Source organism: Ahaetulla prasina, chromosome 1 (genome assembly GCF_028640845.1).
Source record: "Ahaetulla prasina isolate Xishuangbanna chromosome 1, ASM2864084v1, whole genome shotgun sequence".
Taxonomy (NCBI): domain Eukaryota; kingdom Metazoa; phylum Chordata; class Lepidosauria; order Squamata; family Colubridae; genus Ahaetulla; species Ahaetulla prasina.
In genome coordinates this window covers 94509018-94524728 of record NC_080539.1, presented here as the reverse complement: position 1 = coordinate 94524728, position 15711 = coordinate 94509018, and the positions used below count along the sequence as shown (strand labels likewise).

General features: G+C 38.1%; 1 protein-coding gene across 7 annotated transcripts in view; it reads left to right on the top strand.

The window, feature by feature from the left end:
- Nucleotides 1-15711, top strand: part of TIAM2 (TIAM Rac1 associated GEF 2) — a 238716-nt gene that overhangs the window by 187056 nt on the left and 35949 nt on the right. For all 7 annotated transcript variants that reach the window (XM_058168960.1, XM_058168985.1, XM_058168944.1 and 4 more), the window contains one exon: nt 9848-9951. In XM_058168960.1, coding sequence (XP_058024943.1) covers nt 9848-9951 — 104 coding nt within the window. The remainder of the gene's footprint in view (nt 1-9847; nt 9952-15711) is intronic.

Here is a 15711-nt window from a genome sequence, read left to right as displayed (position 1 = left end):
TACCATGCTTCCCCAAAAATAAAACTCGGTCTTATATTTTTGGGGGGTTCCAAAATAAGCACTAGGGCTTATTTTCGGGGAAACATGATTTCAGGGTGATCAGCCCGGCTGGGTGCCCCACCCCCTGGCTCGCACACAAGAGGCAGCAAGCGCGTGGGGACTGATGGTATCTGGCAGCAGCTGCAGCCCACCGGTCCCTTGGTTAGTGCACTTTGGGGTTGCACAGCCTGTGCAGCGCAGGTCAGTTGATTTATTGTCCAAGCAGCAGATGGAGGCAGAGGTGCGGGGGGGGGGGGAGGCAAGCAATCCCGACACTTCTGGGGGGCAGGCAAGCCAAGAGACGTGATGACGAGCCTCCTGTGGCCAGCCAGCCATTCTGTCCCATTGACTTTACTTTCCTGTGGCCCATACGGCACATCGAGATTACGTGCCTCCCCCTCACCTCTGCCTCCATCTGCTGCTTGGACAGTGTAGAGGCTCGGGGTCTCGAGCCGACCCCCAAGCCTGCCTTCATGGAGGAGAGTGACACGGAGAGTGAGGGAGAGGAGCCAGCAGGGCCTCCCTCACCAGGACCCTCCTCGCTGGCACCACCTCAAGTTCCAGCTGCAGGCCAGGAGGAAGAGCTGACAAGGCCTCCCTCTCCCGGACTCTCCTCCTCCTCCCTGGCAATGCCCCCAGTCCCAGCTGCTGGCAGTCAATCCTGGATCGACCCGAGGCAGCGATGTAAAGATACGCGTGCGCAACAGAGGAAAAGGTGTGGAAGGCTCAGAGAGTGCTGAGTCACAGAGCCACACCCCATAGGGGATAAAAGTGGGGGGAGCTGCCATTGGGCTTCGTGACAGACAAAAAACTACCCAGCGTGTGTTGCAGCTCGGTCGATCGGGAGTTAAAGGCCTTTCTTTCCTGTAAGCTTGGCAACGGGACTGGGACACGAGTGCTTTTATCTCTGTTCGAGATTAAGACTTCAGAACTTGACAGGCCTCTGCACGGTCGCTGCCAAGCCTTGTGCTTCCTACAGAAGAATCAGGTCTGTGTCAATAAAAGGATTGTGAAACTCGCATTTCTCCGTGATGTGGAAGTGGGGACAGAACAGACATGTAATCAACTCACCTGTGCTGTGCAGGCTGTGGCTACTGCTGGGCACTGTCAGCCCGCAAGCAATCACTGCCTCCATGTTTATGTCCACTCGGTTACTAAGCTTATTGGGTGGTGTTGAGTCAGTCGCTCTCTTTCAGCCTAGTGTGTCTTACAGGGTTGTGGTGTCATTAATTGATGGGTAACCCTTAACGTATACTGCCTGGAACTTTTAAGGAAAGGTAGAATATAGATGCAATGCACCAATAAATAAAACAATTTGGTCAAACAAGTTAATGTTGCCATTTTCTGCTCAAAATTATAGAAAATTATATATTCAAATATTTAAAGAATTTAAAGCAATATGACATATCTTAGAATAACGTCTGTGTTGTGACATTATATAGCACTCACTACATGTAGGTAAAACCCGCTTGCAGTGTTTTTAATGAGATTTAGGTCATAGATGGGATGCTGTAAAAATATGCACTGGGACAATCGAAGGCTGATTACAACTTCCTTTCTAGCCAATTTTCTATGAAAAATTGCTTCCCAAACCTGTTCCTCTATTAATGTCATAAATAATGCGAGTAAAAAATTTTCTCCATTGCTGGAATATCGGTTTCCATTGCTGATTGACTTAATATAATCCACGAGAGGGCCGAGCAGCCTTCTGTTTAGTCCTTCAGTAAAGTCACACAATTCATGGTGACTTGGTCTGTATTTCTGTTTTGAAGTCATCAGGTTCCTACATCAGTAGGCACAAGTATTGCTCATTAAATGTGCAGCTTACCTTGGTTAAGTTAATTGAAATTTGCCTTTTTGGGGACAAGTGATTCATAATCCTGACACTGCTGAAGCGTTTTGCAGACTAAATTAAGTACAGTGTGTCATTTTGATATTTTTTCAGCTGAAACCTGAAAATGCTTTCTAGAAACCATTTTGTTTCCCATATAATAGTAGAGCAAGTAGTGTAACTCTAACTTCTTGGATGGAAGTATAGCATCCAAATCGCAAAAGGTTATTAGCTATGTTCAGGCAGTGACTTGAATATGCGAAGAGCTCTTGTGCTGGAAAATATGGGCTTAACCTGGTTTTTCTTCTCTCCTCACACAATGAAGGAGGACTTCTGAAATATTTGCACTGCCTTGAACATAGTTACTCCATGTAGGAGTAACTATGCAGGACCCAATTGTGCTGATAGCAACATTTAAGTTCTTCACCTGTTTAGGCAAAAGTCTGCTAAATATATATTGTTCTGTTCTACTCTTTTGTGGTCAGTTAGTACAGTGCTGTGTCCTATTCTGCAGTATATCCAGAATATTTTGCAAACTAGTCCTTGAAGCAAGGTTAAAGCTATGCTTCATTTATAGAAGAGAAGATTTAATAGAAGGGATGCTAGGCATTTTACACACACACAAAAAATCAGCAGTTTCATCAGGAGGAAGCAGACTGTCTTTCTCTGGAAATATTAAACAGATGGCTTTCTGACGGGTGTCATCATTGCAGCTTCTTACACTGAGCGGTGTTAGTTAGAATCGTTGCCTCTAAGCTCCATTCCAATACTAAAATGTAATTATTCTTTTGTAGTGCTAAATGTGAAAAATTGCTAGAGTGAGGTTTTTGGATTGATAATTATAAAGCAGCTTTATTAGGTCATGTTTAAAATAAAAACTTGATTGCAAAACGTAGCATACAATAAGTAGCATTTATCTCATAAGACTGTTCTATTTAAATGAAATTGGAGTATAAAAGCTCCTGCCATAAAGTGAAAATTATGGAGCTAATAAATTATAGTTCATTATTTAGGATTTATACTCAGTTTATTAGTTTGATGCAATAGGCAAGTATTACCTGGCATATTTACCATGTTAAGTGTACCTGCTGTATAACTAGCGATGCTGATCATCTAGAATACATTTTATACCTTTTATTTATCTCCACATATAGTGTTATAATAAAAATCTTATGGGTATCTGATTCAAAGAAAAGCTGAGGTAGACGTGTACCCAGAACAATGATTGGGAATGTACATTTGTTAAAAGTGACATTTATTAGATTAATTTAGCATATAGCAAATGCTTCTGCAAATGATAGAAACAAACCCCAAATGAGTTTCTGTTTTTCCTGCTCATATTCTTCCTCAGTTGCTGCCCTGGTTAATTTGAAGTGATCTATTGGCCTAATTATTACAATCTAACTTTGAAAATATTAATTTTGATCAATAGTATCCTGATATCCTATTCCCATTTTCTAAGACTACATCCTTAGTGGACGAAAATGCAAGATTTCCCATTTCTTGGTCAGAACAAAGATATGTTTACCCTTGATGTTTTCTAACTATGACTACCAGATGTTTTAAAGAAGCTCAAAAGGCTGTTAAGGCAATTTTTCCCATCAGATCTCTGAGAATTCAGTTTATGTTGTAGGAAAGAGGAGATATTTCCTTTTTGTTTCCAACTTTTTCCCCCCAGTCATGCAGTAAATTACAAAAAGTTTATGAAAAAAGATTTGTTTGTAATAAATATATGGTTAAACATAAGGTTATTTCTCTATTCACATGCCAAAGGAATTATTATAACTCTTAACACATGTATTTGTTTGTGATAGAGATAATTAGTGAAGGATGCATGAAGGAGTAAGAATTCATAGAAGGGAGAAACCATTTCTTGGTACTGTCTTGAGTGGATCTTGGGGGGGGGAAAGACATGAAAAAAAGGAAAGAAATTTAAAACACTAAAAGACGTGGAAGAAATTATGAAAGAAACGAATGAAACTAGAATAACATATGGATACAAAAATATATGAACTCATACAGGTAGTCCTTGACTTACAACATTTAGTTACATCATTTAATGACCGTTCAGAGTTACACCACCACTGAAAAAAGTCATTTATAACCGTTTTTCACACTTCTGACTGTTACAACACCCTGATGGTCACGTGATCAAAATTTGGAAGCTTGGCAGCTGATTCATATTTATGACTGTCCCAGGGTCATGCTATCATTTTTTGTGATCAACAAAACTTGGTGTAGAAGCCAGATTCACTGAACAACCATATCACTAACTTAATAACTGCAGTGATTCATTTAACTACTTGTATGGCAAGAAAAGTGGTAAAATGGGTCAAAATTGACTTAACAAATGTTTTACTCGGCGATAGAAATTCTAGGCTCAATTGTGGTCGTATGTTAAGGCCTATCTGTATTGAAGAATAAATTAATTAAATTGGATAGAAAGGTCAGGAAAGTCATGAGCATGCTGAAAAATGCTAAAGGGTACAGGTGTAAAAGATCTGACTGGAGTTATGTTAAAATATGGATGCAGTTTGTTTATGGAGTGACTTGTAGAATACATTTGTGCCCCACAATTGAAAGAACATGATTTTTCTGTACCAAAGGAAAAGTTGTAAAAACGAATGAGGAGAAAAGAAGGGACTAGTTGTGTGAACTGTTTGGTACAATTCTAACTGAAGCAGGGTTTTGTTTTTGTTTTTTTGTTTACATTTATACCCCGCCCTTCTCCGAAGACTCAGGGCGGCTTACAATGTATAAGGCAATAGTTTCATTCTATTTGTATATATATATATATATTTTTTTTTACAAAGTCAACTTATTGCCCCCCCAACAATCTGGGTCCTCATTTTACCTACCTTATAAAGGGTGGAAGGCTGAGTCAACCTTGGGCCGGGCTCGAACCTGCAGTAATTGCAGTCTCTGTGTTCTAATAACAGGCTTCTCTACTGCCTGAGCTATCCCGGCCCCTAAGGGGACCATCCACAACATTTGGGACATGCACAGCAACTTTAGGAAGGATAAGTCTTCAATAGAACATATTTTTCCCAAATTTTGTGGACTCTCCTCTTTATCAGGTCTTTGGGAAATTCATGAATGTGAGAAATAAAGTTGACTATAGATATATATTTAAAGTAAACTGGAGAGTTTTACATTCAGGATGGTGGATTCAGTTTGCTCACCAGTTAGCTATTTCCATTTTTGAGGATGAAAATATAATTTTTCATTTTCTTGAGTCTTATTTCTGAACCATTAAATAAAAGGCTCCAGCGTCTGTCTTCTTTTCAATAGAATAAGCTATAAAAGTATTTTAAATTTAGCATCCCAGGTTTAATGGCTTATTTTGCCCATACTTTGTAGAAACATTATCCCATGCAATGCTGTTTCCTTCTTTTTCTTTCAACCCAGAAACTGGGCTGAATTTATCTTAACCATTATGCCATAAATTATCTGGTCCAATCATGTCAGGCTCACTGAGTTGCTGGACTAAGCTTGAGGGCCTCCATCACTCTTCAGGGCATAGCTAAACAAGGATCTTAATGACATACTAGGAAAAAATGTCCATGTAGTTGACTGCCTTCTCTCAAAGGCTCTGTTGTTCTTCATGCTTTATTCCTTCTTCCCACTGCAGTTTAACTCTAATACTTCTTTCTTCCACTCTTCCAATACTTTAATTGAATTTTTGCCCTGGGCTTCATGGTCTTGTATATAAGTGTTGTTTTTTTTAACGTAATCTCTGCTCTAAAGAGCTTTGGTTTTCAATTTATCTCCCATAGGTCAAGATAATTAAATGACTATACAGTAGAACCTCTGGTCACGAACTCACAAATGCTTCTGACCATGACCAAATTGGGTTCCGACCAAAAAATTTCCACAATTTTTTTCCCCGCGGCCAATTTCCCCTTCTGCACCATTTTTTTTTTGCAAGCACCAAATTTCCAAAATTAGGTTCGGGTCATGACCAAATTAGTTTGCGACCAAAATTATGGAACGAATTATGCTCATGACCAGAGGTTCTACTGTATTTCCCTTCTCGTCTAGAGCTAGCAGACACAGTGGCCCTTCCATGCATTATTTTCACTGCCTGAAGAATGCATTGGATGAAATGAAATCCTAATCAAGTGGAAGAAGCTCAGTCTTACTTCACATCAATTGCATTCTGGCTCTAACCCTCATTGAACTAATGTGTGTTTTAAGCATATAAAAAAATTAAACAAAAAACAACAGTGGGCCACTTCAAAATGGCTTGGATATTGGACAGGGATTGATTGAGGGTGGTGATGTGGGGGAGCATTAATAGGTAGGAATGTTGTGTGAATGTGTCCATATATTGTGACTTTTTGAAAGTTTAATTCTGGAACCAAAATGTGTTATGCACACTTTGTTGTCTTCAGTTGCTTTCTGTCATTTTTTCTCATTTTATTATATAGATCAGAGGTCTTCAAACTTGGCAACTTTAAGACTTGTGGACTTCAGCTACCAGAATTCTCCAACCAGCCATGCTGGCTGGAGAATTCTGGGACTTAAAGTCCACAAGTCTTAAAGCTGCCAAGTTTGAAGACCTCCGATATAGACGATCCATAGTGGATCTTTCTGTGGTAAAATCCCTTCTGTGGGACGATCTGTCTCTCTTACATAGATTGTTCTAATATTCCTTGAAGTCAATTGTCTTTACACCATCTTGATTTTGAGAATTATTTCATTATTTATGAATCCTTACAGGTATCCCAAAGAAGTTTCTTGCTCTAAAATATATGTTGCAAGAACACATTAAACCCAAAATAATGTTTTGGAAAATGCTCCTTATTGCTAATTTCAGGGATATGACTTTTTGGAATCAGTAGGAACATTTTGAATTTCCTTTCCTTTTGCAAATATACTGGATTATTGATATAAGTCTCCTGAACATCAATTTGAGAATAAGCTCCAGTATAATGTCTTAAGCAATAACATTGAGAGTGGTTTATATCTGCCATTATGACATTAAATAACAATATATGTTGCTAGACTACAACTTTCAGTAACTTACACCTTCCTTTAGCTACCACTGGTCTCAGGAAGAGGAGGAGAATAGAAAAGAGAAGGAAAAGGAGTACTTTATTTCAAGGTACTAGACACACAACCCCCAAATCTATTTGCTTTCTGAAATTTGCACCTCTTACAGGCAAAACTGTAAGGTTTGGGAGACCTTTCCTACAGCTTTAGAGAACAGCTTTCAGCATGCAACCTGAAAGCCAGGTATGGTCTGTAGCCTAAAAAACCAATGATATATTTCTAGTTTAAATTTCACCAAGAACCACATCGAGTTTGAGGTAGAAGTTGAGGGCTATTCCCATTCTCTACCTTCCATCCATGATATTCCATTCAAAATCTGGACTGCATTGCGAATTTGAGTTTATAGAGCCTTCAAGAAGGGAAAACTCAACATAGCCAAATTGCCAGTATATCTGATTCTAAGTTGAACTGGCTTTTTCTTCAATTCCATCCTGCTTCACTGATGGTGTAGATGAATAGGCAAAGTCTAAGTCAGAACTCCGCCAAGAATCATTATGTGTGAATCAGAATTTACGTACAATAATGTTTCTTTGCGCATGACAGCGCTTTGTAAAAGCATTTTTTTCCTTGATGTACAATTGCACTAATATAAGGTTCTGGAGAGGAAATAGCTAATTGCAGGATAGCTAGTAGCAATGAGAAATGATTGACTTAAGAGTTCATTTCAGCAAAGTGATAACACAGAGAATCAGAAGTATGTTGAAGGACGGCTTATGTGGGGGTATTTGGTGTTAGAACGAAATGGAAATTGTTTATGATCAAACATTGCTGAGGATCTTGCCACCGGGGACAAGCAGAGTCTGGTTATTATGGGTAACAGAGTTTTAAATGGAGCAATGTGCAGAACTTAATTCTTTTTGCAGTGTTGAGCACTAAAACGATCCTTCTTTGAAGACAATTTGTTGCTTTTAACTATTCGCATTTCAGCTCTATCCCATAGAATAATTGGTTCTGCAATGCACAGCAGATCTTCCATTCTTGTTTGGTTAGTATATTTCTCCATTTCATTCTCTCTGTTCAAGCGATGTAGACTCTGATTCTCTCACCAGCATGATCTAAAATAGAAATAATTGACTATGTACTTTCCCAGTTTCTACAATGGTAGGGCATACCTAATTTTGCTATGCCATCTGCTTTTATTTTTAGTGCTCCATCCTACTCCCCTCTATTAGTGTCAATAAACTAAAAGGCAAGGCCCCATCCTCTTTACAGAGAGGGCAGCTTGCCATCTATTCTTGATGTTTATTAACATATTTTTGCTGCTGTGTAGTAGGGCACTAATTCAAAGGGGCAATATTCAGAACAGAGCTGTAAATGATGAGAAGTTATTTAGCAGGCTGGTACTTAAAAGCGCATCCCTCAGTTCCTCCTTATGCCTCACTGCAGTTTGCTCCTCATTTACAGAGAAAAGAGGGAGTTGGTAAGAGCAGTGTGGATTAGCATGCAATTAAAGCCTTGTTAATTAAATGGACTAAAGCATCATGAAAAGTTGCATCTGCCTCTTCTCTTTATAACACGGAGGGATCTGTTTTGTCCTTAAAACAGGGATGCATTTTCTTCGTTTCTCATTTGTTTTCTTGATTCCCAAATTTGATACCAAAGCCTCCGAAGCATGCACACAATCTGCTTTCTTCAACTTTAAATATGTCCAGATGATTATTACAGTGCCATCCATGTTCATTGCAAGGTTTGTTCTGCTATGGAGGTTTAGAGGATTGTGTTTTCTGATGTTTTCATGGGCTTTCTCTCTGCTGCTTTGCTTGTGATCCCATCTGTTCATAGTGTGCTCAGTATTTTATTGAATAATTAATGGTGAGGGAAACATTTTGTTCTTTTTGAAGTTTATCTTTTCTTTGAATGATAGTGAATCATATATGGCTTGTCAACACAATACAACATAGTGACATTCATGTAATGAAATTGGCAGCTCAAAACTATGGTGCATATGGACATGAATGCAGACAAAATGCCAATTATTTCAGTTTTTCTGGAGTTGCCTGGCATTTCTGACTTTCCAAGACTTTATTGCATCTGTTTTGCCTAAACTTACTGCAGCGAACACGTCCATTGCAGCCCCAATCTGGTAGCCCTAACCCATACTTCTAAATACAGGTAGTCGTTGATTTAACCAGTTGCTTAGTGACCATTCAAAGTTATGACAGACAAGGTAGTCACAACTCAGTTCTGAAGTTCCAGTGGTCAGTCCGCCCCTCCATAGTCAAATGACTATTTTGGCAACCAGTTTGCGTTTACAGTCAAATGACTAATTTCCTTTTTTTTTATTGAAAACCTAGATTAGTTTTCAATTTTCTGCAAAAATGCCCCATAGCGAACCATGGGCTTGCTTATGGCATTCATTTAACAACCATGGATTCACTTTACAGCCTTGATGATTTGCTTCATAACATGCTGTTTGATGACCTACTTTATGACCATCGTGACCTACGACTGTAATAGGTTCCCTCACAGTCATCAGTCGAGGACTACCTATATTGGCAAAATATTGTTTTCATTTACATTTTATCCTAATTGCTGCTATATGAAATAGTAATACAAAGAAGGAAGACAAGGATCTCTTCTTTTGGGCCATTAATAAGTTTAAGAACCACAGTAAGTTTTAGGACAATGTGTTCATCCAAGAAAATGATTTTATATGTATGCAGACATTTGTCCTGGATGTTTTTTTCAGCTAGCACACACTGTACCACACTGTAGACAGTTGATGCTGAGAAAGGCAAGCTTTGAAGTAGCAGCCCAAATATTTGTATTATTTTACACGGGATTATTTTAGCTTGAAAAGCCAAACAGATCTTCAGGAGTCTATGTTTCCTGTCACTTTAATGAAACAATTATATCTAAACGAAAGAAAATACATATTTCTTCTTCTGATATTTAGCTTTTCTCTTTTTAAAAAAAATATAGATTTCAATCATGTGCCTGATGTTAATGGAAGTCTAAAAAGGAGCAACACAGATGGCATGTTGGACCAGATGCCAGAGAAGGAGAGACTTGATTTACCATTCAGGGTAAGAGCGCTGCTTAAAAGTTAATGCAAAAAACAGAGAGACATGGAAGAGACATGCGGACTGCTTTTGTGGATGGGTTAGCACTAATTTTGTACATGCAAACTCACAATCTATATGCATATCCATGGATACAGCTACATATATAGCAATAGCATTTAGACTTACGTTCTGTTTCGCGGTGCTTTACATTCCTCTCTAAGCAGTCTGCAGAGTTAGCATATTGCCCCCAACAATCTGGGTGCTCATTTTACCCACCTCAGAAGGATGGAAAGCTGAGTCAACCTTGAGCCGGTCAGAATTGAACTGCTGGCAGTTGGCAGAATTAACCTGCAATACTGCATTCTAATCACTGTGCCACCATGGCTCTTATGTATCTCTTTGACTTGTTCAAGGTCAATGTAAGATGTACTAGAGTACTATTCCATCTTCAGCCATGAAAGCTCATTCGATGAATTTGGGCCATTCTTTCTCAGTCCAGTCTACCTCACAGAGCTGTTGTTATGAAGGAAGGGGCATTATATATGCTGTTTTAAGCTCTTGTACAAAAAAAAAGGAGGATATAAGTCTAATTAATTTCTTGAATCAATATTGTATAAGTAATACAAGTTTGATGCAATAGTTAAGGTGCTGATTTAGAAACTAAGAGACTGTGAGTTCTAGTCCTGCCTTAGACAGGAAAGCCAGCTGGTGGACTTTGGGCCATTCTCTCCAGTCTCAGCCCAGTCATAGGGTTGTAGTTGTAAGGAAAATAGGAAGAGGAAGGAGCATTGTGTATGTTTGCTGCTTTGACATATTTATAAAAATAATAAAGGTGGAATAAAAAACTAATAAATAGTAGAAATGAATATAGATGATAGCTACTGAAGTCTGGGGCTTGTATGTTCTAATTAATAACACACTGCTTAATGCAAATACTCTAAAATCACAATTTTGCTTTTGCTGACTGACGGAGATGATATTCCTTGCATATTTACATCTTCTTTTTAAGTTACTGTTAATACTGTGTTGTCTGTGTGTTAATTGTACTGGAGAAATTGATTTCTTTTTAAAGCTCAGATTCAGTTACTACTTTTGCATACATCAATGCTGTGAAAGTATCATTACCATCAGTGAAGAAAGAGTCCTTGTTGCAGGTCAGGTTCTGCTTTTTTCTTCTCCATTATGCTTAAAACTGACGGAACAACAGCAATGGCAGCAGCAGCAACAACAAAGGAATTCCCTAAAAGGAGATTAATTAAACACTTGGGAATGCAGTATATTTTTTAAAATGATTAAGGTTTCTACTATAGGAAGTGGAACACTATTGCACTATACCACATTAAGTGTGAAGGGGATCAGGAAGAGATTGTTACTAGATAAAGAACATGTTCTGAAGCAGAGAGTAAATTCTAATTGTTACAGAACTGCCTTGATCCACTGTTTCTTCTTTCAAGACAAGCAGAGTCGAAATTTACTTCTGTAAGAACAATTCAGTATTAGCCATACATTGCTGCTATATTGGCACTTATTTATTGTCAAGGAATTCTGAGGTTTTGAACTCTATCAAAATATATGCTTTTTTAATCGTTAAGTATCCTGAAATGTGCTATGGGAAATTATTGCTTTAAGATTCTTCATGTTTCAAACTGCATTGTATGTTCTGAGCCCCACAAGTAAACTAAGGGTCTAAAATTTAATAAAAGCTAACATAATGAAGCAATTCATATTTATGTAGGAAAATAAAAACTAATGCAAACAAATATAAAGATGAAAAAAATAAAAGAGAAAGCTAAAATTGCAAGAAAAGGGAAACTCAAGAGAAAAGAGAAGAGAAAAAGAGAAAAAAGAAAGAAAAGTGCTTCCTATATTCATATATTTATACTTATATAGCAGTTATAAGTACACTTATATGTTTACCTCTTAATAGTAAACAAAAATATTGCCATGAATGTCCAGTTTGTCTACTTTAATTTCAACTTATTCAAAAACACTTTCACCATAAAGCAATCTTTCAAAATAACTGTTCCCTTTATCCATTTTAAACTTTCTTACATCTACTCTTTATTAAGTTTTTCGCTGAAAGTTTTTAAATCTTGCTCAGAATTTCCTGTACTATGAGATGTGCAGCATATACATTTGATAAATAAATAGATAGATAGATAGATAGATAGATAGATAGATAGATAGATAGATAGATAGATAGATAGATAGATTTAAAACCACATATTTTCCTTTGTAATCCAGAAAGAATATTGACTCAACAGGTGGAATTCTTTTATCCTGCCACTCAGAAAATCTTTTTTAGCTGTAAATTAATAGTAAATTAATTATATCCAAAAGTGTTTAAGAGAAACACTTTTATAGCGCTTTGTGTCTATATAACCTGTATTACGGCTGTGAACCTGTTAATAATGGTAATAGTTTATTAATTGATTAATGTTATGACCATAGAAATAAAAGTAAAATACTGGATCAAATTCCAGGGTAAATACACCAAAGAAAATATAGTAACAAAATACATAAGTGGTAAATTTAAAGAATCAGAATTTAGATACATCACCTTTACATGATATCCCAATCTGTTCAATATACTTGATTGAATCCCTTCTCCAAGCTGCTCAACTCAGAAGCCAACTGCAAAAACCTCTGTTTCTGCAGTCTACTTACAAGGAACAGCTGTCTGAAGTAAAGTGGGTGATCTCACAATTTCTCCTTTATCTGGAAAGACTGTGCCATAGCCAGTATTCATTGTATGACCATGGATCTCCACCACAATGCTATCCACGTTCCTTCAGGTATATCGTGTCTGCCATAAATCATCACCAGGAAGCAATTCACATACATACACTAGCCAAAAAGGCAATCATTAGAATTCCATGTGTGGAATCAAATGAAGGACCCAAAGCAAGTAAGCCTTACTGCAGCATTTATAAGACAGCGAGTGCTGGTGGGATTGCCTCCAAAGCATATTGAGACAGATACTTTCCCCACCAACTAAGAGATGCACTTGTCTTTATGCATCTCAGAAAGATGGCAGACTAATGCCTAAGCAACAGATGACATAACCATACATATTTATAAGTAAAAGATCTCACATTACCGATGTATAACAGTTGAAAATGCACTGACGATGTCTTCTCTGATGGCGATGAAACGTTTGCAACTAAATTTCCAAGCTCGGAGCTCAAACCAACAGCCTAATGTATAACAGTGCTCAGGTTACTTCTCGCAGCTGTTTTCCTTCAGAAATGAAAAAAGAGAGGAGAAAACCAGTAAAACAATAAATCGGGAAGGAAAACTTCTCTCACAAATCAAGGGGAGGGGGCAGTTTGTGGATGCAGATTCCAACAAAGAGAAACATTTCCCATTACAAATCTGCCTATAGGATTGTTCTAATAAGATAACAAACTCAGGCCTTATATGTCTATAAATCAACTTGATTTAATTGACTCCACTTATCTTAAGAACTGGTTTTTCATGCATGTACTAGTACTTCTGAAGGATTTTCTCAGCTAGCTCTGCCACAGTTGTGTCAGACGCCGTGAGAAGAAACAAGCCAACTTGGTTTTCTTTCCGATAGTGACTTCATTTATTGGGTCTGCTACAAACCGGGTCTCAGTAAAGTCGAGGTCTCTCTGTATAAAGTCAGCGCTGAGAGCTTCTGCCTCTCAGCCCCTTTTAAACATCCCACACTGCTCATGTCCCGTCCATGGCTGAACTGCTCCGTTGATTGGACGCCCGGCTGCTCTCTCCCTCCTCGTCTGACAGTCTCAGCTGCCACATCATCTGCTAAATCCCGGAACTAAAACAGCTCTTCCTAACGCTCAGCCCTCATCTCCCTCTATCCCGGCCACCAGTGTGCTGATTCCTTTCCCATGCTTGCCAAACGCAGATCCCTGCAACCCTCAAACAAGTCCTTGATATGTCATCCCTTTGGATCTTTGATTAGGGGCTGCTCCCATGATCCGTATCCCTGCAGCATCATGTGTCGAGCCGGAGCTGGGCTCGACAGATTTGAAATAAAATCATCATCATCATCATCATCATCCCTGCCTGTCTGGGGAAAACAGTGTGGAGTTTCTTTTGGCAGCCAAGAGTGGCTGTAGGCTTGGTAGGGGAAAAGATGTGGAGCAGAAGCTACATCTTAAAAAGAAAATCTAAAAGAAGCTGCTACTTACGAAATGTATCAAAAATTTTAATGTATGTGATGCAACTTAATACATTAAAATGCCTCCCCATCCCCCAGTTACTATGTATGTCAACTATAATCAGAAGGAAACTACAGAAACAAGTGTAAGCTCAAGGGAAGACGGGAGAGGAGAACTGACAAAATTAATGAAGCAGAATCAATTCTTCCTTGGATTCTACCCGATGGCATCAATAAGCATCAATTTAACATTTTTTTCAAGGTTTATTTGCAATCGGATAAAAAGAAATATGAGTCAAAAAGTATTCCACCAGTCAGATAAATCAGGGAAAAGGATTTAGCTACATTTTAAAAATAAGCCATCTTTATTTTACATTTTTTGTAATATTCATAGATTTTGAATCCTATTTTCTATCATGGAAACCATGACAAAATATTTGCATGAATTTTAAGCTATGGCAAAGTAGTCACAATGATCTTCTGCTCATGCCAAGATCATTCTTCTTGCATGACAAAGCAAATCCACATTTTAAAATAGTTTGTAATGGCCTGTTGTAACAATGGCCAGTTTGTCCTTGCCATTTTGGTACGGTCCAGATAGATATGAGAGCAAATGAGGTTGGGTACCAATTCGAGTTGCAGGGGAGTTAATTCAATTGAAAGATGATGGAAATGCCTACATTTTTATTTTTTTTTGCTATTTTTCTTCTTCTGTGCTTGTCTTTTTAATGAAGTCAAAGTCATTTTGAAACAAGGACTCTCTCTATGTATCTATGTGGAGGGAGAGGAATGGCTGTTTTCTTTTTCTAGTTCAGAGTATAGATATAAAAAACTCATTTGAGGAAAAGATAGTTGCATTTATATCCCCAAGGGTTATAAGCATAAAGTATACTTTTTTGTGCTTTTTAAGTTAAAAAAAAAATGATGCAGAGATTGCTTACTTTGGGGAAACAACCCAGAAAGAGCAGTAGAAATGAATGCATTACATGAAAATAAAAATAAAGGATGCCTAATGAGATATACTATGGCTGTCACATCAATTCTGTAATCCTGCTTTGCGTTTTAGACGTCTTTGCTTCTGCTTAAACTCTGCTCCTGCTGGTCAAAATGTTCCTTCTCAGTAGTTCTATAGGTGGCTTATAGATCTGCTTGACTGCAGCAAATTTTCAGTGGATGAAGAGCATGCTCAGTAAAGTTCAGGGGCCCGCCTGTTTTCATTTCAAGCAAAGAGTTTCTATCAACTTCCATTCCTTCACCTGTTACGTCTTTTCTGCAGTGCAGTGCCCTAAAATGCCATTTTGATACAAACTGAAGTGGGGGGCTAATTGCTGTCTAGTAGACATCACTAGTTTCTTTGCATTGGGAAAGTAATCGATACAATACAGGTTGTCCTCGACTTACAACTCTGACTGTTCAAAGTTACAATGGCACTGGAAAAAGTGACTCGTGACCATTTTTCATACTTGCGACTGTTGTAGCATCGCCATGTTCACATGATCAGAATTCAGATGATTCACAACTGACTCATGTTTATGATGTTTGCAGTGTCTTGGAGTCATGTGATCACCTTTTGCGACCTTCTGACAAGAAAAGTCAATGGAGAAGACAGATTCACTTAAAACCGTGTCCCTAAC